The sequence below is a fragment of the Thermothelomyces heterothallicus genome (genome assembly GCF_042370625.1).
Source record: "Thermothelomyces heterothallicus CBS 202.75 unplaced genomic scaffold P884_scaffold_23, whole genome shotgun sequence".
Lineage (NCBI taxonomy): Eukaryota > Fungi > Ascomycota > Sordariomycetes > Sordariales > Chaetomiaceae > Thermothelomyces > Thermothelomyces heterothallicus.
Window position 1 is genome coordinate 444474 of NW_027192584.1, and position 21502 is coordinate 465975.

A 21502-nucleotide genomic window follows, 5' to 3' on the forward strand; every position below is an offset into this window, starting at 1 on the left:
GGGCCCGAAAACTATTAATACCTATATAGCGGCAAGTAGTAGTGTAATATAGGAAGAACTAGCGTAAGAGACTACTATATCGAGACCTCCTAGCAGAAACATAGGAAATCGCCGTAATCTTTAGATGACGACGGCAAGACAAGCGACTATAGATAATGGTATAATGGAAGCAGTACGAAATGCTTGTACTAGTAGACAATAGAGCAGAGATGAACCTGATTTTGCCAATACTTGTAAATCAGCTATAGATACCCTAGAGAATAAAGCAAAAGTATAGTATAGTTAAAGGGCTATTCCTAATATAATAGGTATATAGAGAGACCGAACCGATCGATATTACTATAGTAGGGAAGACTATAATAGTTATATTTAGCATTATAGACATAGGCGACAACAAAGACATGATACTAGGACTACTATAATATGAAGACTACGACCTAGACATTAGCTAGAAGAATGGTAGCTACTTACGACCCCAAACGGAGTTATATTCGATTAGCGAGATAGGGAGCGTATAAGGATCGCGAATAGACGATGCTCAAGGGAAGGCATGTCCTATAGATCTACCGTAAGAGATAGGCAGTAGTAGGCAGACCACTACAGACTCTAGAAGAAGCGGTATAACGACATCGATACTACGATAGGAGAAATGAGCTAAACCGCTAATAGCTATTCTCTCCGTTAATATATATAGAATATTATAACTAGAATAGTAGATTGAGATAGGAGAAATCGCTAGTATTGCTATAGACGGAACTAAATTCGTATACTATTAGAAAACCAAGAAATAAGACAAGACTAGGGAAGTACCAAAGGAATACGAAGGATACCTAGCATTCGAACCAAAATACCTAGAAGGACTACCAGAACATAGCCTATAGGATTACAAGATTAAGCTTAAGGAAGGAGTACGACTAAAGTTCTTCAAGATTTACTATACGAGCTAGACATAGAACGAAGAACTTAAGCGATATCTAGAGGAGAACCTTTGAAGAGGATATATCCGCCTGTTGACATCGCCGGTAGGCTACCTAATCCTATTTATACCTAAGAAAGACGGAAAGCTACGGTTATACGTCGACTATTGGTAACTTAACGAATAGACTGTGAAAAATCGATACCTGTTACCGCTAATCTTATAGCTCCGAGATTAATTAGCAGGAGCCTAATATTTTATATATCTTGACTTGCTATTAGCCTATAATTATATACAGATTAAAGAAGGCGACGAGTGGAAAACGGCCTTTAGGATACCCTATAGCTACTACGAGTACCTCGTTATACTATTTAGACTTATAAATGCGCTGGCAACGTTCTAAGCCCTAATTAATTAAGCTATTCGCCCCTTTCTTGACAAATTTACGGTATATTATCTCGACGATATACTTATCTTCTCTAAGACGATAGACGAACACTAGAAGTATATAAGAGTAGTGCTAGATATATTATATGTATATAAGCTATTAGTTAATAAGGAAAAGAGTGAATTTTACGTTAAGAAGACGGTGTTTTTAGGATATAAGATATCCCTAGGATAAATTTAGATAGAACCCTTAAAGGTTAAAGCTATCAAGAATTGGCTATAATTAACGTTAGTTATAGAAGTACGAAGTTTTATCGGATTTGCGAACTTCTACCGGATGTTCATTAGGAACTTTAGAGCGATCGTACGACTATTGTATAAGCTTACTAAGAAGAACGCTAAGTTCTAATAGGAAGAGCGATATAAGTAAGCATTTACGTAGATTTGTGACGCCATTACCAAGGATCTAGTACTAGTACTACCAGACCCTAAGAAGCCATTCGAGGTAGAAACGGACGCTTTAGATTATGCTATTAGAGGATAGTTAGGATAATAAGACAAACAAGGGAAGCTATATCCTATAGCCTTCTTTTTAAAGAAGCTCGACGGACTACGTCTTAACTATCTAATTTACGATAAGGAACTACTTACGATTGTCAAAGCTTTTAAGGAATAGCAACTATACCTTAGTAGTATAATTAAACTAGTATAAGTATATATAGATTATAAGAATTTATAGTACTTTATAACGACAAAGGAGCTTAATAGACGACAAATATAATAGGTAGAATTCCTTATAGAATTTAACTTTAAGATCTACTATAAGAAAGGTAAAGAGAATGTATAAGCGGACGCCTTAAGCTGACGAACGGATTATATAGAAGGACGAATGGAAATAATGCTACCATTATTTAAGGAACGAATAGACGGAACGCTATATTACGAAACGTAGACACCTATAGAAGATGATCTACTCGACTCGTTCCTAGAATGTTACGTAATCTTTCGAGAAGAAAGGATTAACGAGGTATAGTATTAAGCAGTACCTAGACTAATGGTACCTAATGGAGTAGAAGAAAAAGATAGGAAACTCTGGTACCAAGGCAAAGCGTATATCTATGATAAAGACTAATAGCTACGAATGATTCGAGAACTCTACGAGTTGAAACTCGGAGGATATAAAGGAGTTACGAAGACTGTCGTATAAGTTAAGAAACATTACGACTTTCTATAATTAATGGTACGAGTTAAGGAAGTTATATAGAGCTATGATATCTGTAATTGAAGTAAGATAGTACGATACAAGCTATATAGGCTACTTTAGCTACTGCTAATAGCTGATAAACTATAGAGTTTAGTTACGATAGACTTTATTACGAAATTGCTAAAATCTAAGGATATAGCTATAGGAGTAATCTATAATAGTATTCTTACTATAGTAGATCGCCTAACTAAATAGGTATACTTCTTTCCCTATAAGGAGTCCTAGATAGCTAAATAGCTAGTAGACGTAATCTATCGGTAAGTTATATTAATATATGCTTAGCCGTAAGAATAGATTACTAATAGAGATACTAAGTTTATATCGAAATTCTAGTAAGCGTTAATATAATAATTAGATATTAATAGTAAACTATTAATAGTATATTATCTATAGACTAACGGATAAACGGAACGACTAAACCAAGTTGTCAAGTAATACCTCTGTTCCTATATTAACTACTAGTAGGATGATTAGGTTATACTATTACTAATAGTATAACTCGCCTATAATACGATGCCGATAGAAATAACTAAAGTTATACTATTCTTTACAAACTATAGATATAAAGCAGACCTAAGGCAAGGACCAGAGGTCATAGTACCAAGAGCGGCAGTCAAAGCAAAGTAGATATATATACTATATAAGAAACTTAAAAAGGAACTCGAGTTTATTAGAACTAGAATAAAGAACCACTATGACAAACATAGGCTCGAGGGACCTCGCCTAGAGAGGGGAGACAAAGTCTATCTAATTGTATGAAACCTATAAACCAAACGACCAAGCACGAAGCTAGACTTTAAGAAGGTTAGACCCTTTATTATCAAAGAACAAATCTCAATATCTAACTATTAACTATCGTTACTATTATCTATACAACTATAGACAGATGTTTTTTATATTTCACTTCTCAAACTAGCATTAAAAAACACTAAGATCGCTATAAATATCGAAACAAAGGATAAAGAGGAAGAATAGGACGTCGAAGAAATCCTAGATTTATATATTATTAATAGGGAACTATAGTATCTAGTTAAATGGCTTGATTTTAGAATAGAAGATAACTTATAGGAGCTGGTTAAGAACCTAAACTACCCTAAGAAGCTAGAACAGTTCTACTAGAGGAACCCTAACCGACTATAGGGGCCGACTTAGGAACCTAACCGGCATCTAAGAAGGAGGAAGTACTAGTAGGAGCCAACCCTAGGGACAAGCTAACTACTTCCTAGTCAATCACGCCGAAGGCGCCCGACACCTACGCCTAACCTGTCAAATCCTATTCTTCCGATATCGGGGCTACTACCCTATCCTCCTTATCTAAACCCTATATACCTTAACAAACGAACTTATTACTCTAGTTACGTAACATTCGTTTTTGATGACATAAATATATAAGGCGGCTTAAAGTTTGCTAAAGTAGATCCTCTATCGCTAAAATTTCCTCCTCTAGCCTATCTTACTTATACTAGTTATATAATACTATAATAAGTTAGAACGGAAGTAAGAGGACAAACAGAAGCTACTTATAGGAATCTGCTATATTCGGCCTATTATAAGACTTTCCCTTACATATATAATTCAAACACCTCTTAGAATTTCCTAATATAATATAACGCTTCTTAGGCGTTACATACTAATAGTTAGAACATAGTATAGTTTCAGAACCGTCTCGCTTAATTGTAGCGACTAAGATACGACGTTTACACGTTATATCACGACGGCATTTCTTTATACGGTCAGCTATAGTAAACGGCAGAAGGGAGCAAGGGGGGGAAACTCATAGGAGCAAGTTGCGAGAGGGTGTTAGCGCTATTTGAAACGGCCTAAGAGGGCTTTCGGGTCGAAAGCCTCGGAGGGAGGGCATCGTGTCATAGAAATATACATACAGATGCCGCCTAGGCTACCGGCACGGATAGGCCAATCAAGCCGAAAGGATAGAAGGAACCAATCATAACGTAGGAAGCACTACAAGCCCTACCATACGCTGGCTTACAATCACCAAGATTAATGTAAAGTCACTAATCGCGATGAGCGGCTTACCGGGATCACTAACCAAGGACTGATTAGGGTAATCCGGGAAGGTTATATATATATATAGATAGTCACTCGTTTTGGTAGACTCTGAGAGTTTACTAGTGATAGTAACTTATAATTATAGTACTCCTAATAGTATCGCACTACTATGAAGAGATAACTCTGTTGTTGTAAACCCTTTGGCTTTACCGAATCCCTTAGACGACTTATATACTTGTCCTACGTCACTTACCTTCGTCTGAACCCTTTTAGAAGAAGTCTAAGTTGGGTTTGTTATATAGGGGCCTATTACCTCCTATTATAGCCTTATAGCTACCTATACCTAGGTAGGGCAAGGGGTAGCCTTAAGGGCTTCTTTAAGCCCCTTTTTAACTTCCTTAGCTATAAGTTCCTATAGGTTTAGAACTAGGCCTATAATAGTAGTTATAAGGCCCTATAAGAGCCTATTAGTAAGGTCCTATACCTTGCCCTATTTAGGGCTTAGTATAAGGTCGACTAGTTATATAATAAGACCCCTTAGCTCCTTAATATCTAGGGTAAGGCGGGCCTATAATAGGCCCCCCTTTGATTAGCTCGAAGCTATAGGCCTCCTTACTTAGTGGCTTAATAGGAGGCTTTAAGTTAACGTTACGTTTAGGGGCGCTAGGTAGTCTATATGGTGAAAATTTTAATAGTTATATAAGGTATAGTTAGATTATAGTCGGGTCTGATTCCTATGCCTACGATGCCTGTTATATACCTATAATGGCTCGTGTGTGGTTGAAAGTGGTACCGTTAGATAGCGTTTTCCGAGAGCTTTCTAGCGATGGTAGTTTTATATGTTTTGGTAGGGTATTTGCGAAGATATAAGAGAGGCCCTTGACTTTTTAATAATAATATAGAGAGCTTTTTAACTAGTATCTTAAATAGCCTTAGTATTCTTCTAAGCCTAGATATCCTAAATCTAATAAATCTATTAAATAGTTATATTTATTATAAACTCTCTTATTAACTTAATAAATTAGTTTTATATTTTTTAGTAAATAGTATAGCTAGATAGGTTCTTTTATCCTTTATAAAGTTATTAAGATATTTATATATTAGCTAACCTTTATTAATTATTAATATAATATCCTATAAATATTATTATATTAATAAACTAAAAAGCCTAAGATATTACCTTTAGATATAATTAATATAGTTTATTATATATACCTTTTACTTATTATTTATAATTATTCTAAGATATCTAATAGCTACATTAGATAATACTTTATCCTTAATCTAATCTATTATATATATAATATATTAGTTTAATAGAAAAGGACTAATCTTTTTAAATCCTATTATAATATTTTAATATCTAAACTTAGCCTCTTAGATTTCTTAACATCCTTTAATAGAGTCTATCTAGTTAAATATATTATTATTATTATTATTAGTCCTATACCATTATACTAATAAGTATACTAGAGCCTCCCTAGTTATATATAAAGGAAACTATACCTAATAGGCCAGATAAAAACCTCTATCCCTCCTTTAACACCCGATCTAGAATACTAATATACTATAAAGAAAAGGAGAAATAGCTAATATAGCCCTAAAGAGGCCTTCCCTCCCGGTCTAGCCTCCTTATAAGGCAGTATTCCAGGAGCCTCCCTAGGTCCATTAGCTACTATAGAACCCTCCTTGCCAAACAATAGTTATAGGCCCCTATACCCTATAAAACAAGGTCTAGGTCTCTTTATAACCGTATTTCCTAGGATTCCTACGTTCGGCTTCTTAGTAGGTTTAGGCACTATATAACTAGGTACTCTATAGTTTCCCTCCCCTAGCTATAGGCATAGTAGGGGGTACTAACCCCTAGGACTTATACCCTAAAAAGGAAGTCACGGAGGCTAATAGCCCCTATATAGGCCTATACTAGTAGGGAGCTCTAGGCCTTTATTAGGCCCTAGTGCCTTTATAGGCCTTCCCCTATAAAAACTAGGCATAGGGGGTCCTTATCTAACACACGCTATATCCTCCTACTAGCTTAGTCAGCCCTCTAATAGTTACTCTAGCTAGCTACTATAGCTAGTTCCGTAGCCTATAGCCTTTTCTATAGGGTCTATAGGGGGGGTTAACCCCCTCTATAGCCCTCCTAAACCTATTACTAGACTGTCGACCTCGCTACCTCTAGGGCTATAGGCTTCGGCTCTTGGCCCCTTGCCCTAGCCCTTCTCTTCTAGAACCTCTGGCTAAGCCTATTATAGGCTTGTTAGATGAGAGCCCTTATAGGGACCCGGGAGGCCCCTAGACCTACCCTAGTCTGTAAGAGCGGCTGGTCGAGTTTGGCTTCGAAGTCGGCTAGCCTCTTATTAAGATAGAGGTCGAGGGGTAGTACCTAGGCTTCTGTCTCGAGGTACCGGATAGGGGTAGCCTTATAGGCCCTGGTAACTACTCGAAGGGCCTTGTATTAGGCCTTTGATAGTTCCCTGGCAGGGCCTTCCGGCTTACCCCCTGGCTTAGTAGGCTTATAGAAGTTCAAGGCCCTATAAGCTAGGGCGCTATAGATATACTTGGTATAGACCTTGTGGGCCTATAGTAGGCTAGGGCCTTAGGTCCTTGTGGTAAGCCTGGTATCTAGTTAAATATAAGATTACTATATTAAATTATATCTAAGAGATATTATTTATATACTTCTTTAAGGTAGTAAAAGATTCTTAAATCGATTAGCTAGATAAGATATACTAAATAGGAAATAAGTAAGATAATAAGAATATTAAATAAGAGGTAATATTTATGAAGTTTAAGGTTATAATATCTTATAAAGTTATCTAATTTAAGAAATTAATATCTATATTTTTCTAATAATATAGATATATAGATTATATCTTTAGGAGTAATACTATCTAGGTTAGTAAAGTATATATTAAGAGTAGAACTATAGTTATAATAGTTATAATTAAAATATTCTTTATAGCTTATATAATATTTTTAGAACTTAATATAGATAATAAAGAGGTATTTATTAAAATATTATATCTAATCTATTATTATCTTAGGGTTATTAAATATTATATCTAACTTATAAAATTATATCTTATTATTAAACCTTTTAATGTCCTAGTCTATTAATAGTTATTATTTAAGTATATAAAATCCTAGGATAGTATTACTAAGTATATTTCTAATATTAATTAGGCTTATTAACTCTTAATTATAAATATCTATAATCTCTAGCTAAGAAATTATTATAATAAGTATTCTATATTAGTATTTAAAGGAGAAAACTAACCTCCTTCTTCTTATCTATTTTAACTATTATAATCTTAAACTACCTAGTTAATATTATAACCATATATCTAATCTTATCTATATTCTAATAGCTAGATATAATAATCTTATATATTTTAATGGTATCTTTAAATTTATTTAAGAATACCTCTAGATCTTCTATCTACTATTTAGCTAAGAGTTAGTTTACTTTAACTAATTTAAATAATATTAGCTAAAAGTATAGAAAATCCTACTTCTTATATAAATATTAATACTTATTAATAGGAAGATAAAGAAGATTATAATATATTTATAAACAGTTAGTAATATCTTTAAAAATATCCTTAGTAATAAGAGAAGTAGATTTGACAAGCTAGTATATATATCCTTTAAAGGTTAAATCTTTATCATTTCGAGGTAATAGAGGTCTTCTAACTATATTATTACTAGTAGCTAGAAGCCTAGTATCCTTTAAAGACTTCAAGTACCAGCTAACCTAGGTCATTCTAATCTTAAATAGTTAGATATATACCTATCTAGCTATATCTAGGTATCTAGGGGTTTTGGCCTTACCTATTATAAGATAGGTAGTAGTTCTAAACTAATTAGTTAGTGCTAACCACTAGGTATTAACTAATTATATAGTAGTTAACAAAGTCTATATAAGTAATAAGAACTAGACTAATATATATATATACTAGCTTAATGATATCATTAGGCTATTTTTATAATCAATGTATATATAGATAGAGAAAATATAGAGGTTTTTTTATAGTATAATCGTTAGGCCTCGTACGGCGTTGTGATATGCGCTACTGCTTTAGCTTGCCTCAACTGCCTTTGATAATATCTAAGAAGTAGTGTGTTTATAGTAGCTGTCCAGAAGCTAAGCGCCTAGCCTGCCTCGCAAATCAATTGCATTACATCGTTTACCCGTCTTGCACAGTGTATTTCTGGAACAATGAGCCTGGAAATCCTAGGGACGCGGCCTTACTGAAGAGCTGAACCTGACGGGTTGGAAGAGACGATGCCATACTCTCAGGTGTGCGATACACTAGTGAAGAGTCCACATCCCACAATGAGCCCGCCGGAGCGGCCCGATGGCTGAGTATGACGTTGATGGGCCCCTCAGAAGAGACCACGACTTTCGGGATGCATTCCTCCGCGCGCTTCACGATTCCAACCCCACCTTTTCGGTAAACCCTGGAGAATTAGGCAGAGTCGAGATTTACTCGAGAGCTAACAAGACAACACCAAACCCATCTGGTTTGACAAAGACCCTCTGACAGGATGCCTGGCTCATCCCTCTGGCTTCTGCCTCCGGAGAATCGTAAGTCAAATGAGTTCAAATACCGCAACATCACTTGCCGCACCCCCTCTTTGGCCAGTTTCTATCTGTCTGTCTAGCATTCCCCCCTCTCCACTCTGTGAACCAACTTCCCTCACCGATCCGCGATGTTACATATGTTTCACTCTTTCACTTTTTATTGTTCTAGGTAATTGTACCACACGACTAGCTAATATTCTCTCTATCCCTCTTCCCCCCAAACTGCTCAGACCCCCTTAATCCGGTCCTGCGCACCCTCATCACCAGCACCCTCCCGTCCGCCTTCCCCCGCGAGGCCGCCTCCTCGCCCCGCATCGTCCCGCACTTCTTCCCCGCCCACGTCACGCTCACGAGCGGTATCTCCCCGGACGCCTACGGCGACGACCCCCAGGGCTGGCTCGACCGCATCTCCTTTCCGAAGAAGGGAAGAGGAGGGAATGATGATAAAAAAGAAGAAGGAAACAGTGGAGGTAATAGTAGCCGGGCCAAGGTCCGGTTCGAAAGGGTTGTTAGCCAAGACGTGTTCTACCGCCGCTGTTTCATCAGGGTCGCGTTTGATGGGGTGAAGGAGATCGCCGGAGTCGCCAGAGCGGCCGCAGTACTAGGGGAAGGGGTGGAGGTGGACGCAGAGGGAAACGTCAAATTCGGCGGGGAGACAGAAAAGTGGTAAGTACTGCCTGTTCAAACTCGCCCTTCCCCTCTCCGTCTCCTTCTCTTATTCCTTCGCCGTTCTCGATTTGTTGCTATTGAAGTGCCGAACGGAGTTCGGATCCGCGTCGGCATCGCGGGTCCGAAGCCACCGGCTCATTAATAGCATGGGGTAACCAAAGAAGTGGCTGACGCTATGCTGTCTAATTATAGGCTGAGCTGGTGGAGGGAAGAGTTTGGGCCACATCTCAGTCTGATCTAGTGAGTCTGCATCCTCGACCTCTCGGGCATACACCAAACTAAATGGAGTGCGTAGCGGTAACGAGCCGATCCTAGATGGCGCGCTGCGAGAAATCACCAGGGTGGTGCTGCAGGCAGGAATCAAGCTGTCTGACGAAACTGAGAACGGCGCGAAAGAGGGTGGCGGTCTTGACGGTTGGGACGGCGGCGTGATCTGGCTGGTCCCGACTGACAAACCCGTTTCAGAGTGGGGGAAGCCCATAGCGACAAGGAAGATTTGAGAAAAATATTTAGGAGCGGTCAGATTCAATTTGAACGTCACCAGTCCCGGTCCTCGTCCCTATGCTTGACCGCTCGCAACGGGTGTGGCCTTTGGCAGCTCTTCCATTCGGAGGGTGTAAAATGAAAACAACGTACGTCCGAGACGACTCACTCTGCAGCCAGCTGAGCGGTCTTCAGATCATGATGATTACCCCGATTCAGACGCATGTATTCCAACTTCTGTGCCAGCTCGCCCTCCGTACCCCGCCACGTCCTCCCTTTGAGGTGCCTCATGCAGAGTTGCTTCCCTTCGTCAGGGTAGTATAACCAACAGGCCCATTTCCTCCACTGGCCGTCCTTCATCTCCGTCCTAGCACGGTGGCCGATGGTGTCCTCAATGAAAGCACCCCGGGGCAATGACGCCCGGTTCGGGAACACCCGGGCCAGATAGTGCTCCGTCTCGGCCACATGGGGCTTGTCGTGCCAGAAGAAAAGCGGCGTGAGCGGAATCTTGGTGGGCTTTCCGTCTTCAGACCTGACTGTAAAGTTCTGCTTGTGCAGATTGGTGAGTGCGCGCAGAGCCGGAAACTGCATGACATGGTCGGACCTGGCGTACTCGACCATGCGAACCGAAGGAAAGCAGACATATTTGATGGGCACCTTGACGGCCTCGAGATCGTCGAGGTCGCCATAGCTGGGTTGCGAGTGCTCTCGCATGACGGCGAGGAGCGGACGGAGGGGGATGTCCGCCACGAGCGCCCAGTCGTGCTGCTGAATCCACACATAGGGCGTCTCGGTCAGCCTCAGGGCCGAACGAACGGCAAGGCCGAAACCCAAGCGCTGGAGGGGCTCAATGAACGTGACCCGGCCGTCGTCAGTCTTGGTGATCGCTAGTGGCACCGCGTTCGTCTGCTGCGCATATGCGGTGGAGCCAAACTCGGCTGCACCTTGCTCTTCGATCAAGTCCTGCTCGTGGTAGCTCCGTTCGCGCCGTCCATATTCCTGGAGTATGAGGCGCTTGGCGTTCTGCTTGTATTCGATATACTTCCTGGCGCCTTCAGCCGTCACGTGGCCCTTCTTCAGTCGCGCGGCCGAGCTTATGTGGTCATATGTGTCGAGAACCACAACGACTCGGCAGTCGGTCAACTCGGGGCAGTGCTCACGGAACGAGCCCAGAATTTGTGACAGCAGCTCAGTCGACGGGGCCGACGGGGTTGGCGACGTAGTGATGATGAGGGTCAGCAGCTCGGCGGCAAGATTTGGGGATTTCCCGCAAGCGCCACCGCTGACAGCCGCTGACGGAGCGCTCGGGATATCCTCGTTCGAGGTCATATCGCCGGCGGCAGCGAGAGCAGATCGCACCGCTCCCTCGACTTAATTAAACCCACATGCAAGCCAACAGAGAGTTACAGGGCCTGATGTCAGTTGCGAAAGAGCGGAACAGCGGCCATCTATTACAGCATGACCGCCGTCATGTGTGCTTTCGGTGAATTCAAGAACGTAGTTGGTGGAAGAGGGGCGGCTAATAGTCTAAGTCTCAAACGGAAGTGCTGCAAGTAATCTGTAATCATTATTAGTGTGAGCAAAATTCCAAAGGCCCATACAGTATCTACTCACATTAGATGGCACTGTAGCTCAAGTGTATAGAGTCACCAAACTGGACTGTGAAAAAGCTAGTTTCTCACGGAGTTCTCTCTCCTTTTACTAACCAAAACTCTGGACAAACCGAATTAATAACCCATTTGAATGACAAGAGGTCGTCACAGTCTTGTTATGGTGCAACAACGCCGGCAGCAACCGAACCCTAATTCCAAACCTAATTAATATCCTGACATGCTCCTGCCACGTGAATCTGCCCCGTTTGACACTGTCTTGTTCTCGTTTCAGCTTACCTTCTAATGCTTGTTCGTCCTCATCTTCTTTGTCTGATTTTTCCTTTCATCTTTTCTTATCTCTCATTCCTCAAAATATAATGACAACCAGCAATGCAATTTGCCCAAGGTCCAGATTGAGGCCCATGACACGCAACCCACAGACACAGCGATATGATCAAAACGATGTTTCGCCCAACTGATGAGTCCAGCTTGTCGGCGACCTCAGCTTCCTCCGCCTCCAGGGTCGGGGAGTCATTTTCCAGATCCGCCACTCTCCCCAGATCGCAGTCAGAAGCCACAACGTCCACAACGCAGCAGCCGTCGCGATGTAGGCGATCTTGAGCTTGTCTGACGCCCCCGCGAGCCACAGACCAAGCCCCCCGTTCACGATCCCGAGCGTCATGCAGATACGTCCGTTGATAAGATGCACATACGACGCTATCGTGCGCCGCCGCAGGCGCTTGAACTTTTCGTGGTGGATGATCCCGAAAACGGGTTGGAGGATGAGGCAGGCCATGACAACAAGGCCGATGATGAAGTGGCTATTGATGTCGGAATCACTCATCTGGGTGCGCACAGAAGCCCCCGTCAGCAATCATCTCGGGCTCTCTTGGTCGAATCGTACTTGGTCAAGCAAGACGACAAGGACAATCTCACCAGATTCATGCCGGTTCCATTCTGCAGATCTTGCACCAGATGGATGCCCAGCCCAACCGCCGCGACCAGCACACAGACGGCCAAGACCTGCATCAGGGCATGCACCCAGAGCCCGATTCGAGAGGGGAGGATGCGCAGGAGAATGGCTCCGCTGGGGAACAAGGCGACCATGGCGGCGGCGCCGAGGATGCCGTGGATTGCTCGGAGTCGTGTGGCCCGTTCCGGGTCAAAGGTGCCTCTAAAGCTGCCAAAACCTGAACCGAAGTCGCCCCCAGACCCAGGCCCAGACGCCGGGGCGGAACCGGAACCGGATCCAGACGTGGACCCGGACCCGCCGTTGCTGCTGGAGGGGCTGCCGCTGCCGCCGCTGTAGAATCCCCAGAATTGCTGCGCCTGTGCCACTCTCGCCAATGCTGCGTCGTCAGTCAGCTTATCAGGTCAGAGAAGAACGGGAGGAAATAAGAGGCAAAAGAACGTTTAGCGGGAGACGGCAACAGGTCACTTACCCAACATGGCCAGTGTCATCCTTGTGTTGTCGTCCATCTTGCGAGCGAAAGCCAGGTGTGTTCGTCGCTGTTCACAGAAATGAAAACACAGAGAGAGAGATGACAAGAGGAACAATGTTCCACGCAGCGGGGCACGGGTTCTGATTGCCCATCTGTACATAGGCACCTCGGGGCCGTCCCGCATGTCCTCATGCAGCTTCGGCGCACGGCATCGGAGTCACAGCTGCAGCGTCGGACAAGCGATGGGGTAAAGTCTGTGGACTTCCGGCACCTGAATTGGGATGGATTACAGCGTATCGCCTCCCTGGAACGCCTCAGTAGGCCCATAGCCATCTTCATCTTCCTCTTTGGTATGGACGAATTGGCGTGACATGAACCGCCTGGCTGCAGCCGGGATGCAATATGATAACATCTAGGTTAACCACGAAACCAGCTGTATGTTGAGATGATTACATATAGCACTGATGGGAACGTCATGTACACATATCTGTCAATAGACGCATTTAGGGGACGCACGCTGACGCTTGGTTTATGTTTCGTCGTGCGGTGAGCGAGCAGGCGGCCTTCGGCCGAGCGGTGGGCGAGAAGTGCCATTGATTGAATGTTCCAAGGCCTCTGCGCTACTTGGAAGCATTGGAGTGCCGCTATAATACCTGCCTTATGGCTTCCATTTCCCAGCCGCTTAACTAGGTAGGTAAATGCCTATTCTTCACATCCTAACCAGGCACGGAACCTCATATTATTAACATAACCCCCTCACTTGTTGGTTCCAGGGCGGCTGAAAACCTGCAAGAAAAGCATCAAATTTAGGGAAACCCTTACATACGCGCGCTCTCTAGACACCGCTTATTCCCCCTCAGTAGCCTTACTATTTCACACTTCATCAGACGTCGTCCTCCTGAAGATGATGACTACCTGTACCTCCTCGAGAGCCAGGTTTCGGGCACACGAAAGTCAGTAGTACGTAGAAGGTAGATGTTGACTGGCGCACGTGTGGGCGGGTGGTCGAAGTTGCTTAGACTGGTTTACCAGGGCCACCTTACATTAATTACCCTTGCTATCTATCTATTGGTAGGCACTGTCCGTGGGTGCCGCACTCAAGTTTAGGAGGTAGATTCTTCTTCTTCTTCTTCTTCTTCTTTATTTCTTTCTTTTTTTTTTGCGCATCCAAGGGAGCGGTTTATAATAAGGTATACCGGCTTGCCAGCTCAGTGTTTAAAGGGTGAATTCTACCCGGCGAATGCCACTCGAGTTCCTCCCGTGCCATTTCTAATGGAACCAGTCCCGTTTCGGCCGCTGTAGGTTCAAGATAGGAAAAACCTCGATAGGGACTCATGAACATCTTGCATGCGCTGAACATGCACAAGGCATCCTTGGTTTGTCGATTGACTTCATTTGTTTGACTGGCTTCTCAAATCTTGTAAAATGCTGGTGCTGCTGCTTGCGGCTGGTGATTCGATCCTCCCATCTCCGGGAATCAGGGAAGACTGTCACGAGGATTGAAGTTGAGTGAAATGCATTTATTTATTTATTTATTTATTTATTTTTTGCATTTTGCTGACCATGTGCGACCAGAAGAAACCTCGAGGTCTCGGCGGTCGCCGTCGTTGCCAGGCCGCAGATCAAACGACACCTTCCACGAACCGTTAGCGCCCCTTGCGCCGGGAGCCCCAAAGCGGGCCCGGCACACTTTAACATACAGAGCGCGGGCCAACGCGCGAGGTGCGAGGCGACTGGCTGGGCGGGGTTCCTGCTCTCTTCTTCTCTTCCACTCCCCACGCCGAACCCGAGCGCCCGGCCTAATCCATGCATAGTGGGGTTGTTGTGGATGGCGGGGGGAGGGAGCTTTTTTTTTTTTTTTCTTGCCCGAGAAGCACATATCGTTCACAAACTCCATGTTTTGTTATTTTGTTCTCTCACACGAATATATTTTTCCAGCCGGTACTCTGTGGTGAGTTGTGCCGCTTCCACCATCGTTTTACCCACCCAGCTGCATACTTACGAAACTCGCCTGTCACACGGCAGACACCCCGCTATACGGAGTCTCACCCGCTAAGACCACCCTGAGTTGTTTGTCGCCTTGTTACAAGAATCGCCCCGCCAAGCGCCAAAATGGTCGAGAAACTGTACATCACTTACAACGATGTAAGCCGTCTGCCAAATTGCCCATGTCGGCGACCGAACAACAACAACAGCATGGGGGACTAACCCGCCCGGCGCGGCGACAGGTGCACAAGCTGTGCCAGGAGGCGGCCCCGCGGATCCTGGCCGAGTTCAAGCCGCAGCTGATGATCGCCATCGGCGGCGGCGGCTACGTGCCCGCACGCATCCTTCGCTCGTTCCTCAAGCAGCCCGGTAGCCCCAACATCCCGATCCAGGCCATCGGCCTCTCGCTGTACGAGCAGCTGCCCGACGCAGCCGACCAGGCCGTCGAGGCCGCCGGTACCAAGGTCACGCGCACCCAGTGGCTCGACCTGACGGCCCTGGGCGAGATGGCCAACCTGGTCGGCAAGCGCGTGCTCATCGTCGACGAGGTCGACGACACCCGCACCACGCTCGAGTACGCCGTCAAGGAGCTGCAGAAGGACGTGGAGCAGGCGCGCGCCAAGCTGGGCAGCGACCTCAACACCGAGTTTGCCATTTTCGTCCTGCATGTGCGTTATTCCCCGACTTGCTCTTCCTCCCTTGTCTCTTCTTGAACTGCAAATACTGATGGAGGACCAACAGAACAAGGACAAGCAAAAGAAGGGCACTCTCCCCGACGACATCATGAACGGCCGGTACCTTGCTGCCCGGACAGTGGGCGACGAGTGGATCTGCTACCCGTGGGAGGCCACCGACATTGACGAGCACGACCGCAACGCGGCCGAGGCCAAGGTCAAGAAAGGCTTGTGATGGCGAGAAGAAGTAAAAGAGAGAGAATAAAACGAGACAGAAAAAAATATGGGAGCAACCCGGCACAGCCCACCGTACGTTGTGAGTACAGGGCAGTAATGAAAGGCGGGTTGACCTCACCAGAACTCGCCGCGTGGAAACGAGTAACCCAGGTTGGTTTTTTTGGCCTTCATGCCACCAACCTCGGGAGGCAAAGCCGGGCATTTAGAGGTGGGCCGGGGGCAGCAGCTAGCATCGCGTTGGAGTTGGGAGACGGCGGGGTTGGGATGGCTACAGCACTTTGGCAGTCGCAGAAGAGAGCTTTGATCCGGGATAGACAAAGAGGGGCATGTTCAGAAGGGAGGGAGGCGTTTGGAAGAGCGCGTGAATTGATACCGTATTTGACCACCTCCCATCGGTGACACCGCACACTCGAGTGACGACGGTCTATTATTACCTCTCTAAACTCGCCAGGCCCCCGAAGTCTATCAAACACGCGAAAAGCCGGATGTATTGATACACTGGCAGCATCAGTGCAAACCCTTCCCATCTAGCGTTCCCTCTCGCCGGTGCTTCTCCTTCAGCCGCTTCTCCTGCTTCATAAACTCCCTGATCCCGACCGGCACGTTCTTGTACAGTTCCTCGTCCCAGAAATCCTTTGCAAGCTTCCCGCCCTTTCCCTTGTCATCCGTCCGGCCGACGGCTGTTCCGGTCTCCCAGTTGCCCACTGAGCCACCCCCGTCGTCGTCCATGCTGGCCGCCCAGCGGTCCGCCGCCTCGTCGTGCACACCCAAATCCATCCCGCCAGCGGAGTCGGCCGTGCGCTCCATGCTCTCCTCGGTGCGGCGGGCAGCCCACTCCTCCATCTCGTCGCGGTAGCGGTCCCAGACGCAGTTGACGCACCCGCTCATGCAGCAGTTGTCAGGCTCCTCGGGCCGGGGCGGGACCAGTACGCCAGCGACGAGGCGGCTCTCGGTGCGGATCCGCGCCAGCCGCTCCCGCCGCTCGGCGGGGCCGGCTAGGCTGGAGGTGAAGACGACGCTGGCGCGGGTCTGTACGTCGTTAGACGGCGGTTCTTGTCCTGATGACTCTTCTCCTGGCTGTGATGGTGGTGATGATGATTGTGATGATTGTGATGATTGTGGTGATTGTGGGAGGAGGGTTGGGCCGGGTGTTGGGGAAGAAGAGGCAGGGGTGAAGTCGACAGAAGAAGAAGAGGAAGTGGAGGAGGAGTAAGAAGGTGAAGAGGATGAGGAAGAGGTAGAGGAGGTGGTAGAGGAGGGGACCGACTTGGCCTTGGAGTTGGGGGTGCTTGTCTCCTGCTTCGGTTTGCGGGTGCGCCGCGCGGGTTTCTTGTCCTCTGATGCTGCTGGTTGTTCCTCGGCCGCCTTCTTCTCCTCAGCCACCGGCTTCGACTGCTGGTGCTCGGGCGTGGGCTTGGGCGTCTGGACGGGCGCTGACTTTGATGTCACCGGCGGGTTCTCCGGCTTCTCCTTTGGCTGCAGCACCGGGGTGCGCAGGATGGCCTCGTAAAAAGGTCCGACCGGGTGTGCCTGCTCCTTAGACCGTACGACGGGCGACGGCGCGGCAAAGGTGCGCCGCGGCTGTTGGCCGCCTAGGGCGCGGATGACGGCGCGCGACGGCCGGGTGTTGAGCAGCGTTCTGCGCATGGTTGCTTCTGTGTGTTGATTACTTTGTATTCGATGGCGCAGCAGATGGCAGCTGCGGATGACGCACTACCGCCGGAGGAGCATGAAGCGGGCACGAGCCTCGGGTTGAAGGAAGGGGTTCTTGCCTGCTCGGGTGCACGAAGCAGCTATCAGACGAAGAACGAGGCAGAATTGAACGATGATTTTTTTGAACCGGGACAGGGGTCCGGCTTGAAGTGTGGGAAAGCGGAAATCCAAGGATGATTTTGCTAACGTCATCACTGGCCTATTGACAGTGCCATTCGCCCTGCACCGCGCACTGTCCCTCAACGCAACAAAAACATCGAGCTTTCCCCCCCAAAAACAACACCATCATCAGCCTTCCTTACTTCTAGGAAAGATCCCCCCAACTGCCACTTCGACGCGTTACCGAGTATATTTCGCGCCGAATAGCCTCGCGATAATGAACGTATAATCGGCCACCCAATTGGCGCCGCGATGGACTCCCCCGCGCCCAAAAGGCGGCGAACATCTCCTCGAAACGCCGTGGCCGTTGACCCAGACGCAGAAGCACAGTCGGCAACACCACGAGACGCCCCGATGCCGTCCACTTCTTCGCCAAGTCGGCCATCCTTTGCCTCTCCCACAAGAGCAAGCCTTGAGCGGTACAATCCCGACATCTTGCGACGGCGAGAGAGCCAGCCAAGGCGACCGCGCTCGTCGCCAGATGCGCCTCCCTCTGCCTCGCGCGCGGCTACGCCCGATAGTACGGGGGGTTTGACTCGGGCCATGAGGACTCAACTTGAGCTGCGCTCTGCGACTCGCGACGGTGGAGGACAAGCGGCATCGGAAAGGGACAGTGTTCTGCGATCGCCTGCGAGACGCCTGGGTCCTAGGAAGAGCCCAACGCGACCAATACCGAGACCACTTCCGCCGCCTGCCCCTGAGGAGGATGACGAGTTATTGAAGGCCATTTCCGCGCGTCTGCACCCCGGCGTGCCTCCTGGGGTCCTCCCCGAAGTGGCCGATCCCGAGCCTGAGCTCCCCCCGACCCCTCAACATCCTGACCCGGTCGTCAGCACTCCTCCTTCCGGGATACACAACACACCTTCGCGGCGACCCAAGCGGAACCGAGCACTGGCCGAGAGGCTTAAGAGTTCCTCGCCACTCAAACCGTCGCCGATACGCCGCCTGGGAAAGTCCGCGAATGGCGCCCTCCCTTTCTCGCTGCCAGCCAAGAATGCTCAGGCTGGAACGGCAGCCCTTACGGAGCCCGCGCCGCCTCCCGCTGAGTCACGCGGTCTGAAACCGGCCGACCCAGACGCGGAGAAGAAGAGGCTGCGCGATTCGTTGCTGGCCGAGATCAGCCGCCTCGAGCGAGACCTGGACATCGCAAGCAGAGAGAACGAGCGCATCCGACAGGCGCGCCTCTCCCGACGCGAGCCGCCCCCTCCCGCCAACGGGGACGAGATCCTCGACCTCCTCGCTCGCCATGTTCTCCCGCCAGGTACCAGCGCGCCAAAACCGGACCCCATCGAGGACTTGGTCGCCTCGGCGCTCAACCCCATCGCCTTCCTCCCGTTCAGCAAGCCCTCCCCATCCGGGCCGCCGACCCTCCGACGAACCCAGGCACCGCGCCGGACGCAAGCTGGAGAGGACGGCGGCGCCGGCGGCGAACTGCCCCCGCCCGTCTCTCACCACCCCCTCCCCATGACGGCCACCGAGGCCCTCCCGTACCTCCAGGTGTTCACCCCGCTGACCTTCACCGCCCACGTCTCGCCGCTGCCACGCGCCGAGAGCGGCAGCGGCAACGGCACCGCGGATGCGCCCCTGCTGCAGCAGCACAGCATCACGGCATCGTCCGCCTCGCCGCGCGGCCTCTTCGCGGCCCGCATCGAGATGACGGTCAACACCAAGACGATGGCTGTCGCCTCGCTCGCTGTGCCCCGCCTCGACCCGGCCGCCGAGGCGGAGCTGCGGCCGTTCATCAACAAGGTCGTAGGGGCGGGTGAGAATGAAAACGGCGGCAGTGGCGGGGCGAACCTGCCGCCGCGCAGCAGCGGGCTATACAACAACGTCAGCGTCTTGACCTGGGCCATGGGGGAGTGGCTGCGCGTGGCGGTGCAGCGCGCGAAGGCGTGGATCGTGCTGGAGAGGGAGGTTGGCGGCAGCAAGGAAGCCTTTGGGGAGATGGTTCGCAGGATGAGGGCAGGGCAGATGGCGGGACAAAGGAATCAGAGAAGAAGGATGAGGAGGAGGAGGAGGAGGAGACGATGGGTTGAGCGGGGAGGGGAGGAGGGGGAGGAGGAGGAGGAGGAAGACGAAGAAGCGGATCAGGATGAGGGAAGAGAGGGGGAGGACGAAGAGGGCGAGAGCGTAGATGGGACGACGAAGAAATACGGGACGGCGGATCTGTTGCCGTTTATGGGGCGGACGTGCATTGACCTGGAAGTCCCCGTGTTAGAGGGCCGGGGAAGAGGAGAGACATCGATGGTACGGGTGCAGTGGCGGATTGGCTTTGATTGGACGGGAGAGGCACAGAGCGAGATTGGGGTGCTGGTCGGGTTGCCGGCCAAGTGTGAGTGACCAAGAACCCCCCCCCCCCCCAAAAAAAAAAAACAAAAAAAAGCTCCGCCCTCGTTCCTGACCCCACTAATGCGTAACGGTAGGGCACAAGCACGACGAGAGAGGGCAGCTGTCTGACCTTCCAAAGCTGTTTGATGAGCTGATTCAAGAGGGGGAGGATCCCCTCAATGCTGTCCGGACAGTGGTCTGCTTGCTAGCAGGGGAGCAGCGAGCGACTTGAAGACGGTGGAGAACAACCCAAAAACTCTCCGGGCGGTAATGGAGGGAATGCTATGCCAGAGAAGGCCAAATAATCCTGCCGGGGACAGCAGTACTCTCGAGCTTGACTCTTTTGCGCTCGCATGGTGCGCAATAAAATACCAACTCTCTCTGAACCACAACTCCCCGACCCGCTCAACCAGCGGTGGTAATCAAGCATCCCTTTTTTTTCCGGAGTATCTGTTGTACAGCTGGAATATCGTAGGCGCTCGCCCATCCGTTTCAAGCCCTCGTTCGTGACAACTTGTGTACATCGTGACTTCCCCTAATCGACATCCACGCCCTTGGCCCTCAGGTCCGCCTTGGCCATCTTGATCTCCTCCATCAGCTCGGCGTAGGCATCGGGTGTGTCGCGGAAGGTGAGCAGGCCCCAGCCGAGGCGGAAGAGCAACCAGGCGCCGAAGGAGACGAGGAACCAGAAGGGCAGCTGTGGCCAAAGGACGAAAAAAAAAAGAAGAAGACGCGCCATGTCAGTCTCATGCGTGTGCCCACTGCAAGAGGTTCAAAGGGGAGAGGAGAAGGAGGAAAAAAAAAAAAGAAAGGCAATCTGTCACGTACCACGGGTACAATGGCTTCCTGGATGATGGGCGGGAGGGGGAAGAGTCCGAGGTAGAGGGAGAGGTAGAACTGCCCGGGAGGGGGGGTTGCGCACGGTAGCGATCAGCACTTTTTGTCCGCTCTGTTTTCCCAAGTTTCCAAATTTCATCATCTTGTTTCCGCGGCTAGCGTACCGAGCTCACGAGTAGCGCAAGGGAGATGGTCTGCTGGGCGCGCGTCATGGTGC

The 21502-nt window shown here is 48.2% G+C and overlaps 7 protein-coding genes across 7 annotated transcripts; 3 read left to right on the forward strand and 4 right to left on the reverse strand.

The window, feature by feature from the left end:
- Positions 1-9128: 9128 nt before the first annotated feature.
- Positions 9129-10384, forward strand: P884DRAFT_248681 (2',3'-cyclic-nucleotide 3'-phosphodiesterase; the record flags this gene model as incomplete). Its single annotated transcript, XM_069440560.1, has 4 exons — positions 9129-9168; positions 9396-9831; positions 10027-10074; positions 10130-10384. 4 exons carry the CDS (start codon positions 9129-9131, stop codon positions 10332-10334), a joined length of 729 nt encoding a protein of 242 aa, XP_069295255.1. The 3' UTR covers positions 10335-10384.
- On the reverse strand, positions 10385-11875 carry P884DRAFT_262969 (uncharacterized protein). Its single transcript, XM_069441713.1, has one exon. The coding sequence runs from the start codon at positions 11644-11646 to the stop codon at positions 10483-10485; it is 1164 nt and encodes a 387-aa protein (XP_069295256.1). The 5' UTR covers positions 11647-11875; the 3' UTR covers positions 10385-10482.
- A 488-nt stretch (positions 11876-12363) lies between these two features.
- P884DRAFT_207376 (uncharacterized protein) lies at positions 12364-13040 on the reverse strand (the record flags this gene model as incomplete). Its single annotated transcript, XM_069438786.1, has 2 exons — positions 12364-12753; positions 12846-13040. Coding segments are annotated over 2 exons (585 nt in total), but the record flags the coding sequence as incomplete, so codon positions are not given.
- Positions 13041-15463: 2423 nt separating this feature from the next.
- Positions 15464-16246, forward strand: P884DRAFT_207292 (phosphoribosyltransferase-like protein; the record flags this gene model as incomplete). The annotated part of the gene is made up of 3 exons (XM_069438778.1): positions 15464-15496; positions 15580-16005; positions 16079-16246. The coding sequence occupies 3 exons, from the start codon at positions 15464-15466 to the stop codon at positions 16244-16246; spliced, it is 627 nt and encodes a 208-aa protein (XP_069295258.1).
- A 387-nt stretch (positions 16247-16633) lies between these two features.
- On the reverse strand, positions 16634-18091 carry P884DRAFT_262973 (oxidoreductase-like protein). Its single transcript, XM_069441714.1, has one exon. The coding sequence runs from the start codon at positions 17893-17895 to the stop codon at positions 16756-16758; it is 1140 nt and encodes a 379-aa protein (XP_069295259.1). The 5' UTR covers positions 17896-18091; the 3' UTR covers positions 16634-16755.
- Positions 18092-18663: 572 nt separating this feature from the next.
- P884DRAFT_302042 (uncharacterized protein) lies at positions 18664-20680 on the forward strand (the record flags this gene model as incomplete). Its single annotated transcript, XM_069444906.1, has 2 exons — positions 18664-20452; positions 20544-20680. The coding sequence occupies 2 exons, from the start codon at positions 18664-18666 to the stop codon at positions 20678-20680; spliced, it is 1926 nt and encodes a 641-aa protein (XP_069295260.1).
- Positions 20681-20775: 95 nt separating this feature from the next.
- P884DRAFT_229154 (dolichol-phosphate mannosyltransferase subunit 3) lies at positions 20776-21497 on the reverse strand (the record flags this gene model as incomplete). The annotated part of the gene is made up of 3 exons (XM_069439744.1): positions 20776-21145; positions 21277-21345; positions 21450-21497. The coding sequence occupies 3 exons, from the start codon at positions 21495-21497 to the stop codon at positions 20984-20986; spliced, it is 279 nt and encodes a 92-aa protein (XP_069295261.1). The 3' UTR covers positions 20776-20983.
- Between the last annotated feature and the right edge of the window lie 5 nt (positions 21498-21502).